General features: G+C 40.8%; 1 protein-coding gene across 1 annotated transcript; it reads left to right on the plus strand.

Moving 5' to 3' along the window:
- Nucleotides 1-14,238: 14,238 nt before the first annotated feature.
- LOC132795180 (protein a6) lies at nt 14,239-16,855 on the plus strand. Its single transcript, XM_060805740.1, has 2 exons — nt 14,239-14,647; nt 14,720-16,855. The coding sequence occupies exon 2, from the start codon at nt 14,722-14,724 to the stop codon at nt 16,222-16,224; it is 1,503 nt and encodes a 500-aa protein (XP_060661723.1). The 5' UTR covers nt 14,239-14,647; nt 14,720-14,721; the 3' UTR covers nt 16,225-16,855.
- Nucleotides 16,856-18,160: the final 1,305 nt, after the last annotated feature.

Consider the following 18,160-nt stretch of genomic DNA (forward strand, 5'->3'; position numbering starts at 1 on the left):
CAGTCTGGCCAAATCGCCAGCTAAGCTGCAGCTTCAACACATCGTGGATCACAACCGAAACCTAGACCAAAATCGCTATCAATTTGCGTTTGTAAATACATTTTAATGGCATTTCAAAGTAAAACTGAGTTGACTCCGCGCTCCCTTTTCCCCAATCCCCAATCCTCAATCCCCAATCCTCATTCCACATCGTGTCCCGTAATCAATTTGAAAATTTGGACGCGATTGCTGGCCGCTGCCTCTTTTGCCAGTTCGAATGAGGAATCGTGGAGCATGGAGAGTGTGTAGTACAATCGCTATTGCCATTGCTATTGCCATTGCTATTGCTATTGCTATTGCTTTTGCGGATGCGATGTGACTGGAGCTCAGTGGATGGCCAGTGGATGGATGGGGGTGAGTGACACCGGAAATTCAAACTACTTCCTGTTTGCTGGTTGCTGGTTGCTGGTTGCTGGTATTCGTTAGCCGCGTTTCATTTGAACTCAGGTTTGGTTTGACTTGATGGATGGCTTCGGCGTCGATTTGATTTGTTTTCATTGTAACGAGGCTTTTATTAGCCCCACTAACACTAACACTCGCGTTAACACTAACACACTCTCTCTCTCTCTCTCTCTCTCATGACTACTGACTACCACCTTCAGCTTCCTGACACGACACCAGCACAATCCACTCGCTACTACTCCCACAGCCCATTACCGGCCTTGGCGCGGAATGTGCGGCAAGCACGCTTGTTATTGCCCTTATTGTTACTGCCGCTGCCACCGCTTCCACCGCTTCCACCGCTGCAGCGTCGTTGTGGCGTTGTTCGTTAAATGCAAACAGTGAAAGGGGTTTTTGGGGTAAAGGCGCAAAACACAAAAAAAAACGAAGAGGAAAACAACAACGCCAACGCCAACGCCAACGCCATCAGTAACCATCCCAGCAACCGACCAGTTAGTGACCGACCAGTCAACAACTACAGCGATAGCCTTCCCCTTGCCCCACTTGCCACTTTCCACTCTCTCCACACTCCATTCTCCATTCTCCAGTTGCCAGTTGCCACTTGCCAAAGGCAGACGCGCAGAGGGCACGGCGACCCATGGCGAATGAAAGAGCTAGAGGCAATGGCGATGACGATGGCAATGGCGATGGCTGCCGCCAACGGGCAGCAGCAGCAGCAACAGCAGCGGCAGCGGCAGCGGCAGCAGCAACCCGTTTTCGATTTTGTTTGCTCTGTGCTGGCAGTGGCACAATGCTCGTCAGTTGAATAGCAACAGATGGGCATCGCTGTCCTTTAATTTGCAAACCAAAATTGAGCACACTTTGTTGCCTTCCATTGATAATACCCTGCACGATATTCGTGCAAGCGGGTGGCTCGATTCGTTGAGGAGAGACGAATTGTTATACTCAAGAAATATGTTTTGCTTTTCATTTTGCTCTGTCTCTACGAAGGTGCCGCCGAGTGTATCATTTTTTAATTGCAAGACATTGTGCGTGTGTATGTTATTGTCAGTCTGTAGCAAAGCGATTTGCATACAAATTTGGCACGAAGTGTAAATATTTAAGCAGATACAAAGTGTGAGTATTAAATTTTTGATACTAATTAATTATGCATGTGTAAATTTTGCTATGAAAATTATTATAACGCCATATTTTGGCTTACCATTTGTATGGTACACAACGAATGGCACAACACAAAACAACAGGCATAGGCATAAGCACACACAGAGATACACACACACATACACACAGATCCACACGCATACGCACACATAATTGTGCAACAGATTCGACAATTCAAATTAGAAGACATACAAATAAATTGGAGCCAGTAGTTAAACAAGCAAAAGTTACAACATGAAAATTGAATACTTCTCTCTTGTTTAAATGGTATTTTGGACTGTCATTAAATGGATGAATTTACATACACACACGCACACACAAAGGACCGACCAGATACACCACACCAGAGATAGCACGAGTGGATAAATATAATATGCGTGCATATTTTCGCTAATTGCGTAATTGAAGTAGTGCACATCAACTAATAGACACACGCCAGGTAATTACGAGTATTGCGAGTATGCAAAAAGCGAGCGAGCAGATTGATTTCTTGGATGGATTGCAAACACATGTATCATTATTCAGTTAATTAAGAATATTGCTAAAGTTTCACAAGATGAAAACTTGAAAACATTTTGGATACAAGTATTCTTTCTTCTACTCGAGTACTCGAGTACTCGAGCATAAAGTAAAGAAATTCTATTAAAAGTTTTTCACTTTTCGCTATCAATGTGCGTCGCCCAAAATGGGTCGAGTTTCTTTCTATTGATTCAATTCAAAAGCCAAAAATTCCAATAAATAATATCTATATGTATCAACTTGTCCTATGTAAGTATGAACATACTTACAGAAAATATTTAGCTGAGAGTGTGTGCACTGAAAAAAAACAAAGTTCTAGAACTTCTATCAATAAAATTCGTCTTCAAAATGGTGTTCTTGAAATAAGAGCACTTTGGGAACATATTCTTAAAGTTAAGAACATTAGTGCTATATTTTTATGATCAAAATTTTGTAATCCATTGAAAACCCTATAAAGTTGTTATCTAAATTTGAGTGTTTTCGTTTATAGTTCAGTTAGGCGATCTGACGCCAACCATTCTCAATTGCAGGCTATATCGAATCAATGATAAAAAAAAACGATATATATAATATTTTTAATCTTAAAATAAGATCTTTGGTCTTGAAACTATAAGATTTTTTCTTCTTATTAATACGAACTTGGGTCTTATATTAAATGTTCGTGAAATATAGATGAGTTTTAATGTTCTTGACCTAAATCTTGATTTTAGAACTTTATTTTCTCTGTGTGTGTTTTCTGGGATGAAATAAGTGAGTAATGAAAGTGTACACAGTCTCTCTATATGTATTAGGCAACTTCAAGCTGGCCAAGTGGCAAGTAGCAAGTGGCAAGTGGCACGTAAGACTGCGCTGATAGCAGCATGCAGCAGGGATAGTCAAAGTGGGATAGGGAGCGAGCTAAAGATATCGCAAAGCTTCTTGCGTCGAACGAAAGAAGAAAAAACAGAAAACATCCAAGTACAAAAGAGGGTAAAGAATGGTGGGAGGGTGGCGGGTAGCGGGTAGAGGGTGGGCGATAAACCCTAGGCGATGGACCTTTAAGCAATGGGCAATGACTAGCCTGGCATAGGATAGCCGACCAGCCGACAAGTGGAAAACTGTCCACAAAAGTATAATCTATGGCCAATACCAGTGCAGACTATTTGTATTAATTTGTTGTTTTTGTACATAGTCGCTGCTGCTGTTGTTATTGTTGTTATTGTTGTGGCCGTCGCTGTCGCTGTCGGAAAATGCTGCTGCTATTGAATATGAAAACTGCAGAGTGCCAAAGAATGTGTCTTTGCATTTTCCGCAAAATGATCCTTCCACCAAGGCGAGTGGCAACACCCAAAAAGAGAGACAGAGAGAGAGAGAGAGAGCGAGAGAGAGAAATGCAACTGCGAAAAGCAGTAAAGCAGCAACACATTGCCGCCGATAGGAATATAATGTTATTCTTAGATAAATTGTTAAGACGACTGCGAACTCGCACGTACTTCTATATATTCTATATATATATAATATAATCGGACCAGTTGTTGTCCAAATTGTTTGCTTCAGTGTTTTTTAAACACATTTAAAGTTTGCAAACTTAAATTGCTTTGGCTGCAATTGAGAGTGAGTGTGATTAAAGAAAGTCGCGACTCTTGCAATAGTTATTATTTTTTAATCACGCACTTACCTCGAAATTAGCTAATTTCAAAGCATATTCTAAGCCAAATAGTTGCGCTGGAATAGACACTTTCTCATCCTCCTCAAACCTCAAACTTCAAACTCGAGATTGAGTTGTTGTAAAGGCTTCAGCAGTCGACCATTAAGTACTGGATTTAATTTAGATGCCGTCGCGCATTTCCAGCGAAGCATATCGGATGCAAAACTTGCAAAACGTTTCATCCAATTAGAAAAGTGTTGTTTTATTGTTAATTGCTTCAGCGGGCAGAGCTTAAAAGGATGAAAAGAGCAGAGAGAGTGAGAGAGAGGGAGATGCGGCATCCGTCCTCAACCACATATAAACGCTCTTTCAGTGTTTTTAGCTTCGCTGTTGCCGACGGCGCAACTTTTCCCCACGAATATCCAATGAGCTGTAATTAACTTTATTCCAAAAATCTTTGCCGCAGCGGCAGCAGCATCATCGGATGGTCGATTGCCGACTCTTCTTTCCTTTCCAGCTTGATAGCTGGATCTGGACACTGAATCTGAATCTGAATTTGGATCCGGATCCGGATCTGGACTGAGGAACAGAGGAACAGAGGAGTGAACGGAGGACGAAGGACGCCATGTTGGCGTTTTTATTAAGTTAAGCGGCTGGAATTGTGTAAAGATGCTTTAATTTATTATCAGCGGACGTGAACGCGAACTTGAACGTGTTCGAGGATGTAGGCGTTGACGTTGGGCGTGGCTGTTGCTGTTGTTGTTGGTGCTGGTGTTGCTGTGTGCGTGGTCATTTGGTGCGTGTCATTGTGTGCAACTCTATGTGGCAAAGCAAACACTTAAGGCTCATCTCACTCCACTCCACTCCACTCCACTCCACTCCATTTCCGTCGCTCGCTTGCTTCCTCCTCATCTCTCTTTCGCTCTTGCGCGTTGTTTCAACTCAAGACATTTCCTTTGCCTTGCTGCTTTTCTCTTATTGTGGGACTGACTGGTTGTTATCGTTGAAAAGCCATCGAGAAGCTAACAGACGGTTGTAATTGTTGTTGTTGCTGTTGTTGCTGTTGTTTCTGTTTCCTGATTATTTTTGTAATTGTTGTTTAAGTTGTTGTGGTTACATCAGTCGCATTTGCCTTTATGTACTGTCTAAGCTGCTGTTTTTCGGCGTGATTTAATTGAAATCAATTAACGGTAATGAGTGGTCATTAAGCAAGCTTAACGCTCACTGCTGACTGCTTTCTCCGTATTCCTTGGCTTGGTTTAGCTTCTTAGCTGCTTAGCTGTTTAGCTGCTTAGCTGTTTAGCTGCTGCCACTTTGCTCAAACCGCGGCAGAACTTCATTTCCACAGAGAGAGAGTGAGAAAGAGAACTGCTGCGGTAATTACGTAACGTGGCCCACACAAAGTATGCGAATACGACTGAATAAATATATATCTGTGTTTAAGTGTGTGTGTGTGTGTGCGATGTTCATTATTAAACCGAGTTTATATATAGCCCAAGTGCCGACAGTCTACATACTTGCTATGCTATGCAATTCAATGCTACGAGTATATGTAGAGGGATATTTACATAATTAACTTTCTCTTGAATGCAAACACATTTAGATATCAAATTATATGCAAATTGAAGGCAAACTTGATAAATATATTTCAATTAGTTCAAAACAAAAAGACCAATAAGCAGCACACAACTAAGTTTTCAGTTCAGTTCAGTTCAGGGCCAGGCAGGCAACGCTAACAATAACAAATAACAAATTAACTGGGCCTGCACTTAGCATCCAGCTTCGAGTAACCAAGAAGCAGAGCAGCTCCTGGCCAGCCTCTGGGCTGTGAGGCCACATATTAAATGGAGGCATAACATTTTTACTTTTCGAGCAAACAAACTCGACTCGACGCAACTCAACCCAACTCGAACAAAAGTATTTCTGCAGCAAAAAACTTTGCTATATAAATTGGTAAATGGACAATGGACAGAGTCTCTCTCGCACTTAAAATCTGAACTCTTAAGGGTACCAAGCACCCAGCACCCAGCACCCATCGAAGGAGTAACTCCTATACCCTATAGCGAGGCAGCTTTAAAGCAGTCGATTAATTGACAGGAAAAGACTTCAGAGACTTTCATGTACGTATAGAAGCTGGACTTCAGCAATTCCTTATAAAATAATGAACATTTCACTTACAAGTAAATTACTATATAATATGGAATAATCTATGTTTATTATATATTTCTTAATTTAACTCAATATGAGTTCCTGGATATCTGATAGTCAAACATTTCTGACATTTCTCTGGTTTGTTTGAGTTTTATTTTTACATTGGCCAGCATTGTGCGCGGTTGGTCGCTTGGGAGGGTCGAGAGGGGCGTTTGGAAACCGTTGGCACCGCAGTGGGCATGGTTAAAGGAAGGAATTGACGACGGCGAAGAGGGTGGAAGGGGAGGGTGGTGGTAAGAGGAGGTCGGTGTCGGTCCACTTGGCAAAACGTTACATCCTTTTGCTTTGTCGACGTTTGCTAGCTCGTCTTTTAAATTGTTTTGCTGTTTATTGCAAAATTACACAAAAAACAATGCACGTTGATGAAGACGGCACTGTTGACGACGACGACGACGACGACGACGACGGCAGCGACGGCAGCGACGTCGACGTCGACGTTCACGTCGAAAAGTAAAAGGCAATGTGCAAAAAACAAAAGAGATAACGGCCAGACCAAGAGGCGGTGATATTAGGGCGTGTGTGTGTGTGTGTGTGTATGGGTGTATATGTGTGTTTGCGTACGTGCGTGTATACTCGTGTATGTGAGTGTGTGTGTATTAGTACAAGTGTATCAGTGCAACTGCACCAGAAACGCCACAAAACACAAACTTTTCAAAATGGAAAAACTTTTTTCTTCAGCAGCAAGTAGCGAGGACAACAAGGACACTAACAACAATCCCTCCTCAACCCTCCCCCTCTCCCCCTTCCATCTACCACACTGGCAACGCAGCCAGGCCGCCAACGAGGCCAACTCCAGTAACGAGCCAAGTTGAAAAATCTTTATTGTGTATCAAACCATTTGTATTAATTAGGAGCAGCAGCAAAATAATTACGACTGTAGAATAAGAAGCAAACTAACTGAAAACCAAATGCTTTGTGCGCTCTCTTTTTTATGTTTTAAGGAGCGTTTTACATTGGCTGCGCCAAAATCTATTTAATTTAAAACTTTCTAAAATCAGTAACGACCCGAAACGAGCAATTTGGGTAGTAATTTGTTGTCGCTAATTTGCGGCGTACCTAACATAAATTTGTAAAAGCAAAAGCCTTTACTTGCTATGAAGTGAGGCACAGATAGCAAATATATGATATGCAAATATTAAAGTTAATATGTATTTAATAAATATTTGAGACAACTAAAAATAGAAAACATCAAAATTGTCAAAATTGTCAAAACAAAGCAGAGATAATAGAGGAGGAAAAGTTTCAGAGGACTGAGGACTGAGGACAGAGGACAGGGGACGAATGGCGAATGGCGAATGGCGAAACCCAAAGGCGACAATCGCACAGTAGTATTAAGGGACTAGAAGCGTCTACGGCGCGATAATAAACTTATTTATTGCATAGTTTATGCACAGTCTCAGCCACTCGTCGTTCGTTCCGCCCATCGTTCGTACTCGTACTCGTTCTCGTTCTCCAGCTCGTATTCGTATTCGTATCACTTATACGCAATGGTGTCGCACATTTAACATGCACCCTTGTGTAAAATGCGATATGGTTACAAGTGCTGTGCTGTGCTGTGCTGTGCTGTGCTGTGACAAACCAAACCCATCCGAACATACTTTATGGCACTCCAACATACTATAATGCAACGGGTAGTATCTATATCTATAAGCATATATGCGCTTATGCTTGCTGCTTGCTGCTTGTGTGTATCGAATAGACGAGTGAAATATCTACGAAAAATATAAGTACCTACAAGTATAATGCGATCGTAAAAAGTCTTTTCATTGCGTGCATAAAGTATTAAGCTACTTTGCAGCATCTTTGCATGCATTACCAAGGATAATAAACAAATACACAAGCACACAACAACGCACACCCACACAGGCACACACACACACACATATTGGTCGTCACTCACAGTGGGTAAATCGAGTAGAGTCCTTAATTGTTTTCGAGTGCTCGCAAATGCGGTCCTTGAATCAAATTCGAATGATAGAACTCGAATTAGCCGCAAATACATTGAAAACACAACAAAACAAAAAAAAACATTTGTATTTCAATTGTATCCCGTGAATGCAAATATCTGCTGTGTTCCACAGTTCTGTGAAGACGAATAGGAATACGAACACGAGGAGCAAATTTATACTTTGCCTTCTGAGTGTCTTATCCGCGTCCTGCACTTGAAATGCCGTCTGGCTGCCAGATGACAGAGCCGAGAGTAAGAAGGCCTTTTAGTTTCTGATATTCAACGCTTCGCTTCTGTTTTACTTGTTGTTCTTGTGTTCAGAGGTCTCTCTTCTCCTACAGTGCATAATTCGCTATGTGCGAATTGAAATAAAATTCATTACAAGTATAGTATTTGGTAGTCAAGTAGTATTAATATATAATTCAGAGTCAGACTTTATGCATTCATCATTGCTGCCAATATAAAAGTCTAAGAGAGAACAAAACTCAATTTGAAAAAATCTTGACTTACGATTTTTTCGATCTTAAAAAGAACAATCTTGAAATACAATTTTTTGGTTGATATATATTAAATCCAGATTTTTATACTACATTTTTATGTTAAGATAATAAACATCTTATCTTAAAATTAAAACCTTGATTGAAGAATGTTTTATTCTAGATTCAAAAGTTATTAAGTTTAATCTTAATTTAAGATTTTGCTATCTTCATTAAATTTGAAGATTTTTCAATTCTTGAAACATTATAATCTTGAATTTCCAGATTTGGCAATCTAAATTTTTTGTAGATTTTCAATTTAGATGTAAGAATAAACCTTCTTGGTTCAATTTTAAAATACAAACAATCTTGATTTAAGATTTTATTCTTGATTTTAGCACGTTTTTTCTTCCTGTTTGCATTTAAAGTGAACAACATCTATTTGAAGACACTAATGCCAATTCATAATAAGTATGTGTGTGTGTTCACAGTTCGTATACGTGTTTTCTCTTATACGTCGATTACTTGCCAAAAAGGATTAAGTTAAGAAAATACGCGAAATTGGATTTCCTTTTGAAATTCTTAGCCCTTCCCCTTTCATTTGACACACACACACACACACACATACAAGCGCACACGCCCCTCACATGATGACTTGTTGAGGGAAATGAAATTGATATTTAGGATTGGGCAGAGTTGAGTTGAGTTGCTTCGCTACAAGTTGTGAACCCCAGCATCGTTGTTAGAGTAAGCGTTAACCAAATACCCTGTGAAAAACACTTGAACTTAAATGATTCCTTAAACTGGACGACTCTGCACTCCATACCTACGCTCAGCATCTTGAAATAATGTTACTCCTGGCTATGGACTCAATTCATAAATGGTTAAAACGACAAGTGCAACGCTTTGCTGCCAAACTCATGCGAGACGTTGTCCACATGGTCCACAAATCCCGACAAGCGTCAGCCAAATGGCAAAATTGAAATAATCAAGTTACTCTAAACGCATCGTATACCGGTTATGAAGAGTAACCACTGGCTTGTCAGGTGCTGCAAGACGCAGATGCTAGAATATCAATGTGAATTAATTGTCAATCATTGATGAGTGTGTGAGTCCTTTTATGCTTAGTTATATGCACTCAAAGTATGACCAAATTGTTGACATAAATATATATGTGTATGTATATGTTATGTATATTTATTTTTTCCCAAATAAGTACATTAAATGGTGTGTGTCTGTGTGTGTGTGTGTGTGTGTGTGTGTGTGTGGGAATATTCAAGTAGTCTTATCTTAGAAGTACCTGAATTATTAAGCCATTCGTACTACGCTGTGTATTGATTTCAGTTTGCATTGTAAGCGTAGGGATCGGTTTCGTTTTCAGTCCAGTCCTTGTTGTTGTGCACACATCCACGTGTACACACATCCATATACTATAAAAGTATGTACGCACATACACACACTCATACACACACAGAGATGGCTACTGAGGTAGTTGGTCGGCGACATTTTCGTTTTGGCATTTCGCATGCAATTTGCGGTTCATTGAATCGGAAGTTTTCCCATTTAACTTAAGCCTCTTTAACAATCCTATTGACGCAAATTTCTACTTACCATTGCTGGGCACTTGCTGCCTGCAGCCTCCCGCCTCCCACCATTTGCCTTTTGCCTGCCAACCTGCCCTCATGTCCGCTTTCCCGCTTTCCCGCCCGCTTTCCTGCCTGCCGCTTGTAGCAGATTTTGGTGCAGGTGCAAGTGCGCGTGACACCGCTCTCTCACTGCCTTTTCATTTGGAGTCAATAGAGTCCACATCTGCCATTTATCTGCCCCATTTGACCACGACCAGATGCTAGATGACGCTCATAAATATCAGCTCAGCACTCGCATTTTCATATGTTAGAACAGCTCTTGTCTTTATGATTCGATAATGTTCTATTTAATAATTGCATCAACTTGGCAACAAGAATGTGCTAAGAAGCACCTTTAAGTATTTTGTTTGTTAACGTGCTAACAAGAAATGTACAGACAATACGATGATTTGCGGAAATGCGAATTCCGCGACTCAAGTTGGGTTTCATAGTGGAAAGAGGGGAGAGGAAAACATGAACTTCAACCAGCTTCACAGGTTAGTTTGCTACACATTCGGAGGGTCAAACACACGTCCCAAGTGAGGCATCGGCAAACTCTGATGCCACAATAGCACCTAAAATAGTACTCAAAGTTAAACGGCAACGTAATCCGAACGCCCAGTTGGACTATCATCTGCCGTAATGGGCAAAAGCGTTAATTGATGTGGACTAGAGAGATACCCTTCGCCTTTAGACATGTGACTAACAATATCCATGTTGTTATACCCACCTAATTTGCAATGCGCGAGCAGGGTATAAGAAGTTTTTCCAATAACCAGGCCGCTTTTGGCAGCGGCAACGGCAGCGGCGGCTGCTTTAACCAGAAGCATCCATAAAAGCAGCAACAACTATAACAGCAACAAGGATATGTCAGAGAATTACCCTACAGCACAGACACCCACACACACACACACCAGCAAACACAACACTCACACACACACACACGTACCCGGGCACGTACACAAAAGCTGAACAGACTGAAGCCGTAAACCAAAATGCCGTCCAAAAGACAGGTGCAATGTGCAATCTTTTGGTATTTTGTTGGCTTTGCACATTTGGCGTAATGCCAAAAACACAAAAAAGCATAAAAAGCAAAAGAATCACAAGAAAGGAGCAGAAAAGAAAAGAAACCAAAGCAAAGCAAAACAAGTGCGGCAACAGCAAAGACAAGTACAATGAAAATTCAACACCTGAAAAATGCAAACACTTAAAAGACGCCCCGCCAACCAAAGCGCCAGCTCTTCTAACGTCGCCTAAGTCAAGAAGCAGAGCAGATGAAGTGGTGAAGCGGTGAAGTGGTGAAGCGGTGTGGAGCGGATTGGATTCTCGAGTGGTGCTGTGGGTGGCAAGGACGAAGGCAATATCGATGTGCCAGCATTTCACCGTTTCACCGTTGATGATGAGGACGATGACGATGAGCACCGGATAGGTAGGTGTCGGAATCGGAGTCATAGTAGCAGTTGGAGTTGAAGTTCGGGTTGGAGTCAGAGTCAGTGTAGCAGCCAAAGCCTGAAACTTGGAGTCACCGAGCCTTGGCCTGAGCTCCTCTGCTCTTCTGCGCTGCGCTGTGCTTCGATCTTCGTTGCTTTGCTGCCGGCACAGGGCACAAGGACGTGCATTCATTCAAATCGACTCCAACTCCAACTCGACTCCCACAGTTTTGAAGCAAAACGCATACAAAAGAAATTCATTTTAATGCACAGGCGGCCCAAGCCCAAGCTCCAAGCCGCCGCAACGCAGGAAACCATTGCCAGGCTCAGGGAGTAAGATGGCAAGGCAAGATGAGGGGTTGGCAGCCAGAGGTTTAGCTGTGGGTGAGAGGAATAAAGGCAGAGAAGTGCAGGTCGGGGTCGGAGTCGGAGTCAGAGTCAGAGTCACAGACCGTGTTGCAGTCGCAGTCAGAACCGTAGCAGTTGCCGTAGCAGTTGCCTTTGCCTTTGCCGGAGTCGTGGTCTGCGTACGCCTAAATGCGGCAAATGGTTTATTTTTCCCGCACTTCGTGAATTTAAGCGGGCAAAGCGCATTTGGTAAGGGATATCGAAGGAGTGAGACAGCGAGAAAGCGACTGAAAACTGTGGGCGGCCAAAAGGCAAGTCAAACCAAGTTGAGTCTATAATTTTTGTTGTGGTTCCTGTCTATTGTCTTTACGCTGTTTTCCTCACTTTTCCACAGCCTTTGTGCCGCCGTTTACTTCTTCTTTTCATTTTTTACTGGAAACGCTATCATTTCACTTAGTAGGTTGAGTCATTCACCCACAATATTTAAAGTAGACATTAGCTTAGCTTTTTTTTTCAATCCATTGCAGCCCACCTAGGCTTTGTTCGTACTAATGAAATGCGCACGAAAAATAAACTGGTAAATTTATTGCTCTCCCAAGTACTTGCTTCCCATTTAGCTGATTATTGATCATTTTTTACTTTCGAACTTTATAGCTTCCTCGATCAATTTCAAATGCAATAAAATATACATTGAAATTAGACTATGTTATGTATAGATTTGAAGTCATTCAAGACAATACAGTCTCATGATTATGTACTTAACTTTCAAGTTTTTATATGTTAATGTATGCAAGTACTTGTATTAGAGGTAACTATATCCACTTATGTACATGCACGCATGAATATACTTATTTATGTTATGCGTAAATTAAAGTATATCGTATGTATATGCATACATCACAAAAGTAATGCAAGTTTTATGTATTCATTTGAATCATAGGTCTGTACGCAAATAAATGTAAGCACACGTATAAATATATTTACATAGGTATGAATGTTTGCGTGTATGTATGTTCATACATATATTCCTTTTACATAATTACATCAAAATTTGTAGATGGGTGTTATGGTAAGTTTATAGGATGAATGAATACCAGCATGTATATATGTATGTACATATATGTCTCAATGTTTATTGGTATCTTTATATTATGTAAGATCCATTAGTATTTTGTTTTCTTTGATTGGACACTCTTATCCAGTTCAAAATCCAACTAAATCCTGTCTTAGCAAGACGCATTACTTCAGTAAACTAGTTACTTTGACATAGACATATTTGGTAAAAGATTCATTGGTATATCCTTAAGAAAGGCATAGAAAATAGGAATAGATACAGTTCCTCTTGCATAATCTAAATTAAATATAATTTGTATAATAGTTCCTTTTTTTAATTTCATTTTGCTCTTTTCAAAATTATGGTTGCAATTATTTTTTTTTTTTTAATACATTGACAATGATTTAGTTCTTTATTTAACGATCATTAAATATAAATTCTTAAGACCATTTTATAATTGTTATAAACCATTCACCATCTTCGCGGATCCCATATCCGATCGTATCCGCATCCAGCCGGCGAACTAAGTGACAACGCATCTGAAGCCGAATACTTGTTGGAATACAAATGAGTGAAAGCTTTCAAGTATCTGGAGTGAAAGCTCATGCAAACGCACTCAAAACAAGAGCGCATGTGCTTATTTTTTGAGACTACTCAACTTTTGTGGGTGGCGCCAATTTTTACTCAATTTTTTTTATTATTAACTTTTGTTCGTACTGGCTGTCGTGTCGTTAGATTTTCTTTGTTCATAGTCGCTGTTTTCCCGATTTGTCTTCGGTTTGGCTCTCGGAAGCATTCGTCTTGCAAAATAACTGACAAATCAGTACGCATTTGAGTCTCTGATGAATGACACTAGGAGATTAGATGGTCTTTAAGTTAAAACTGACTTGCAACAATAAAACGTCTTTACAAATGCCCACTTTCGAAACGTATTGTGTTGAATTGTTAAAAAATTGCTGTCCACATGGGATGAAATCAGTTTCATTCTAAAGGTAAAAAGGAACTGTTCATTAGATACATTTACTATCATTTATGATTGAAACCCAATCTGCATATTAAGAATGTTCAATTTACCGGCTTTGATGAGTCACATATGTTAGCCGAGACAACAACCCAAATGCATTGAATAGTCACGTCGTATGCGCAAACGATATATCGATAACATCGACCTTTTGTAGTAAACGATATACTTTCTTGGTATTATTTTCCCTAATCAATTACAACACGTTTATAGGACATTAACAAATATGTGAAAAATAAACATTTACAAATTAGCTTCAACTGACCAGTGAGAAAGTTTTCAAAAGTAGCCCAAATAAAGTGTAGCAATCGTGCATGTGGTATATTTGGTATATTAGAAAAGTAAATAAAGTCAATTCCCAAGTTGAGGTCCGGTCACACTGATTGATGCACTTTTTTACATCCCTACACCAAAATAAACAGCTCGAAAAGTTACAACAAAAACAAAACAGAGCGTAAACTGAATGCAAACATCAAGTACAATACGCGAATAACTAAAATTTGCTTCGTAAAGCTGCGCCAAATGGATTTAAATCAAGAGCAATACGTCTGCACCATCTGAACAGAATTGAGAACACTGTGGAGTTGACACAATTATGCAAGTTGCAACAGCCGCAATAACAAACTGTACTTGGTAGTGGTTGGTGGCTAGTGGCAGTGCCTGTTGGCTGCTGGCTGGTGGTTGCACGGTTTCAGCGGCAGTCTCCACATAGGACGGAGATGCTTAAGGCTTTCAACTGAGACACAACACATCTACGATCGCGAATCAAATCATCAGCAGTAAGCAGTAAGTAGAGCGCCGAGTCTGTGGCAAGTGTGTGATCACCCTGACAAAGAGATCTAATCTGTACGTTTCTAGCAATGAATACCAAACATTCCGAACCATTTTATATATCGTCCAATTTGTTCGACAATCGGCGCCTCAAGCGCCGCCTCTGCAAATGGATGGAGCGTCTGCGTGAACGCCAAAAACTCTATATGTCCAATATGCGTTCTCATACGCATTCACACACCCACACACACATGCATACGCATACGCACGCACACACGCACACGCCGGCCTCTAAGACTGAACGTGGCAAGCAGCGACGTTGTCATCTGATGTTATCGCGACGTCATGTAGCCGCTACACTACCTGCTGACATTACCATCGATCTGCTATCGGACGATGACGAAGACGAAGAGCAGACTCAGCCAGTGGTCGTTAAAGCGGCGGCTCCCGGATATGCTATGGCCAGCGGCCTCTTGCTCCACCACAGAGCTGCCGGTGTCGCTGTCGGTGTTGGTGTTGGTGGTACTGCTAGCTTGCAACTATCCACGGTTCCGAATATCACACTTGTACCCGTTGAGTTGGCGCCGGCGCACAGCTCGACCTCGACCTCAACCATGCTGCTAATGCCAGCCAGCTCTACCAGAGCGATCAGTGGTCGCAAAAAAGCTGGCAATACGAGCAAACGGTACGGAGACGTGACGTCAACAACAACAGCAACCTTTTCCGACAGTATAGTGCTGACCAGTGACGACGAAGATGGCAGAAATGATTTCAGCAGGCGTCATATAATGCGCTCACCACCGCCGCTGGCACCGCTGACATTTAACGATACTATTGAGGAGGTAACTGTGTCCTTGGTGCCACGAAATTCTACAATTGCCAACTGCCAAGCTAGGCAACGACGTCGACAGCCTCGGGACTCGTCGTTCCACGCTGGCAATTCTCACGCTCACGCCCAGGCCCAGGTTCAGGCACACGCTCACTCTCAGAATTGCAACGCTCCAACAACCACATTGCCAAACAGCTTCGATGGTTACTTGAATGTCGATGTGGCCAGCGATGTGACGGCCACGCTGCCGGATGAAACAACCGTGCACACGGTCATTGCGAATCGCATCTACGAGCTGTCGCTAAGCAAACTGCGTGAAGGACTCGCGTCCAGCGGCGTGCCGGAGTATACACACGACATTCTGCCAGAGCAACTGCAAAAGTTGTCGCCAGCGATGCGCGCGAAGGTCGCCCCAATGGTGGTGCCTTCGCCTCCTGCACCCATTTCGCTGAAGCTATCTAGTGACCTAAGCATATCACTGATCTCAGATGACGACGACTGTGAAAGTGGCGGTAACAATGGTAGTGGCGATGGCGGGGGCAGCGGCAGCAGCGGAAGAAGCTCTGATCTTTTACATCCTGTGGTAGCCGCAGCCGAAGCACACGCTGCGGCCAAGCTCTTGAAGCAGCAGCAACCACAACTCTCTGTGGTACAGCACCTACAGTATCCGGGCCACGGCACACCTGTGGCTCTACCTGTGATGGCACTGGCGGCTACGTCGCCCACCTTGGTGCCATCTACAAGACGCCGCAAACTAGGTTAAGGTTCATGGAACGATCTACGAAGACGCATCATTCCCCGACCCAAACACGGACTAATACATACAGTACATAAAGCATTGTTGAATGCATGCCAACACAACAACAACAACAACAATGTAGAGGTCCAGACTTTTTTATAGTGCAAATATATACAAAGTAAATAGATTTGTAGTTCATCTGTATTTTAATTTCGTCACGTCGTGCGTGCTTCAGTCTGCAGTATGCAGCCTGTATTTCTCTCGTGTGTAGATTTCCATTCGATGGTTTCACCTCTCATACTTTAAGTCTGTAATGATAATGCATAACGTACAAAGTTAGCGCAATTAATACAACATTTCAAATAATGAAAATTATGAAAATTACAAAATGAAAATCAAAATACAAAATGCAAATATATTTAAGCAGAGCGAGACAACATACATAATATGAAAGCTATACTAACTTATAGTCGGCCGATATATATGTATACGACTATATATATACATATGTACATGTATTCTACTTCTTTACACACAATTTATAAATCGGTTATCTGAAAAGCTTTCGATTGCTTGGGCATTTTTTGTACATATGTACATAATATATATACACATCAATTGGAATTAATTACACATTGTTGTCTATTTAGTAATGGTAATAGCAAACCTGCATAAATGCAAATGATTGTGTTAATATCAAAATAAATTAAAGTGTATTTGAATAGATACATAAATCTGTTTGGCTTACGTCGTTTTATCTTTACGAACTTATTAGCAGTTTTAAATTCAATATTCAATTTTTTATTTATCTTGTCTTGTATGTATGTATTTATTCTTTAAGACAGCATATATAAAAGATGCTTAACCTTCGGATAGATTATAAGTCTGGGTTTTGGAATTTAGAATTCGGAATTTAAGTTTTTAAAATCCCTTTTTTCTCCATTTCAGATAACTCAGTAAACATGGTAATAAGGTAAGTACATTCCATTTCTATTTTAAAACGGACAGATTCTATCGGACTACCTTGTCTAAAACAATCTTCATGGAATTTAAGAGCTCCAAATGGAAAGTGTGAAATCGCTTAAAACCCATATTACAAGTATAATATTTTCTACCATATCGGAAGGTAACTTAAAAGTTATTTTACTTTCAAGACATCATCTGCTATCTTTTATCGATAGTAGGTAGGGCATTTAAAAGGAACTGAATTTGATAAAGAGTTAATAAGAGTTAATAATAATAATTAAGTAATTTCGAAACCATATTTATTGCCATACTTAGTTTTTTTCGATGCCTCTGGATTATAAATATTTCGCTTGTCGATAACAATTACAATATGAAAACATATAACTCTGTTCTCAACTTGGCCAAAAAAGCAGCAGTGATGCTATTGCCCACGCATGCGCTTTGAGGAGTATCTCATGTACCTTTTAGGGCGGAAACGCTTTCTGATATACCAGAAATAATTTTACTTTTGAGTGTTAAAACGTATCGAACGGGGTTTGAACGCGGTCAATTAACACGGTTACGAGTAGCGCGAGATGAGTTAAAAAAAAAACATCGTGTAATTTTAGTAGCTTATCGTCAAGTTTATAGTTGTTATATAGTAAACGTAACAGACCGGTCATGGTAGTCGTACAATATATTTATAATTTATCCAAACTCTGCTCCTGAACATATCTACTTGAAACTCCGTACATTCAATCAATCTATAGCTTATGCTGGGAAGTGTCTCAAATCACTGATTTCAATGGACTAGCTAAAACTTTATTGATAGTAATATGTGAATATAAAGTATGCAGATGTGCGAATAGTTATTTTCCCAATGGATTCAGCCCCATATGTACATCTTGGCTCATGTATGTACTATAGGTATGCACATAGTTGAATTTTCACGACTACAAATATGTGCATATTCAGCTTCAGGCTATAACCCCGAGTGGTTGGGGAGGGGGGGATA

This window comes from Drosophila nasuta, chromosome X (genome assembly GCF_023558535.2).
Source record: "Drosophila nasuta strain 15112-1781.00 chromosome X, ASM2355853v1, whole genome shotgun sequence".
NCBI classification, from domain to species: domain Eukaryota; kingdom Metazoa; phylum Arthropoda; class Insecta; order Diptera; family Drosophilidae; genus Drosophila; species Drosophila nasuta.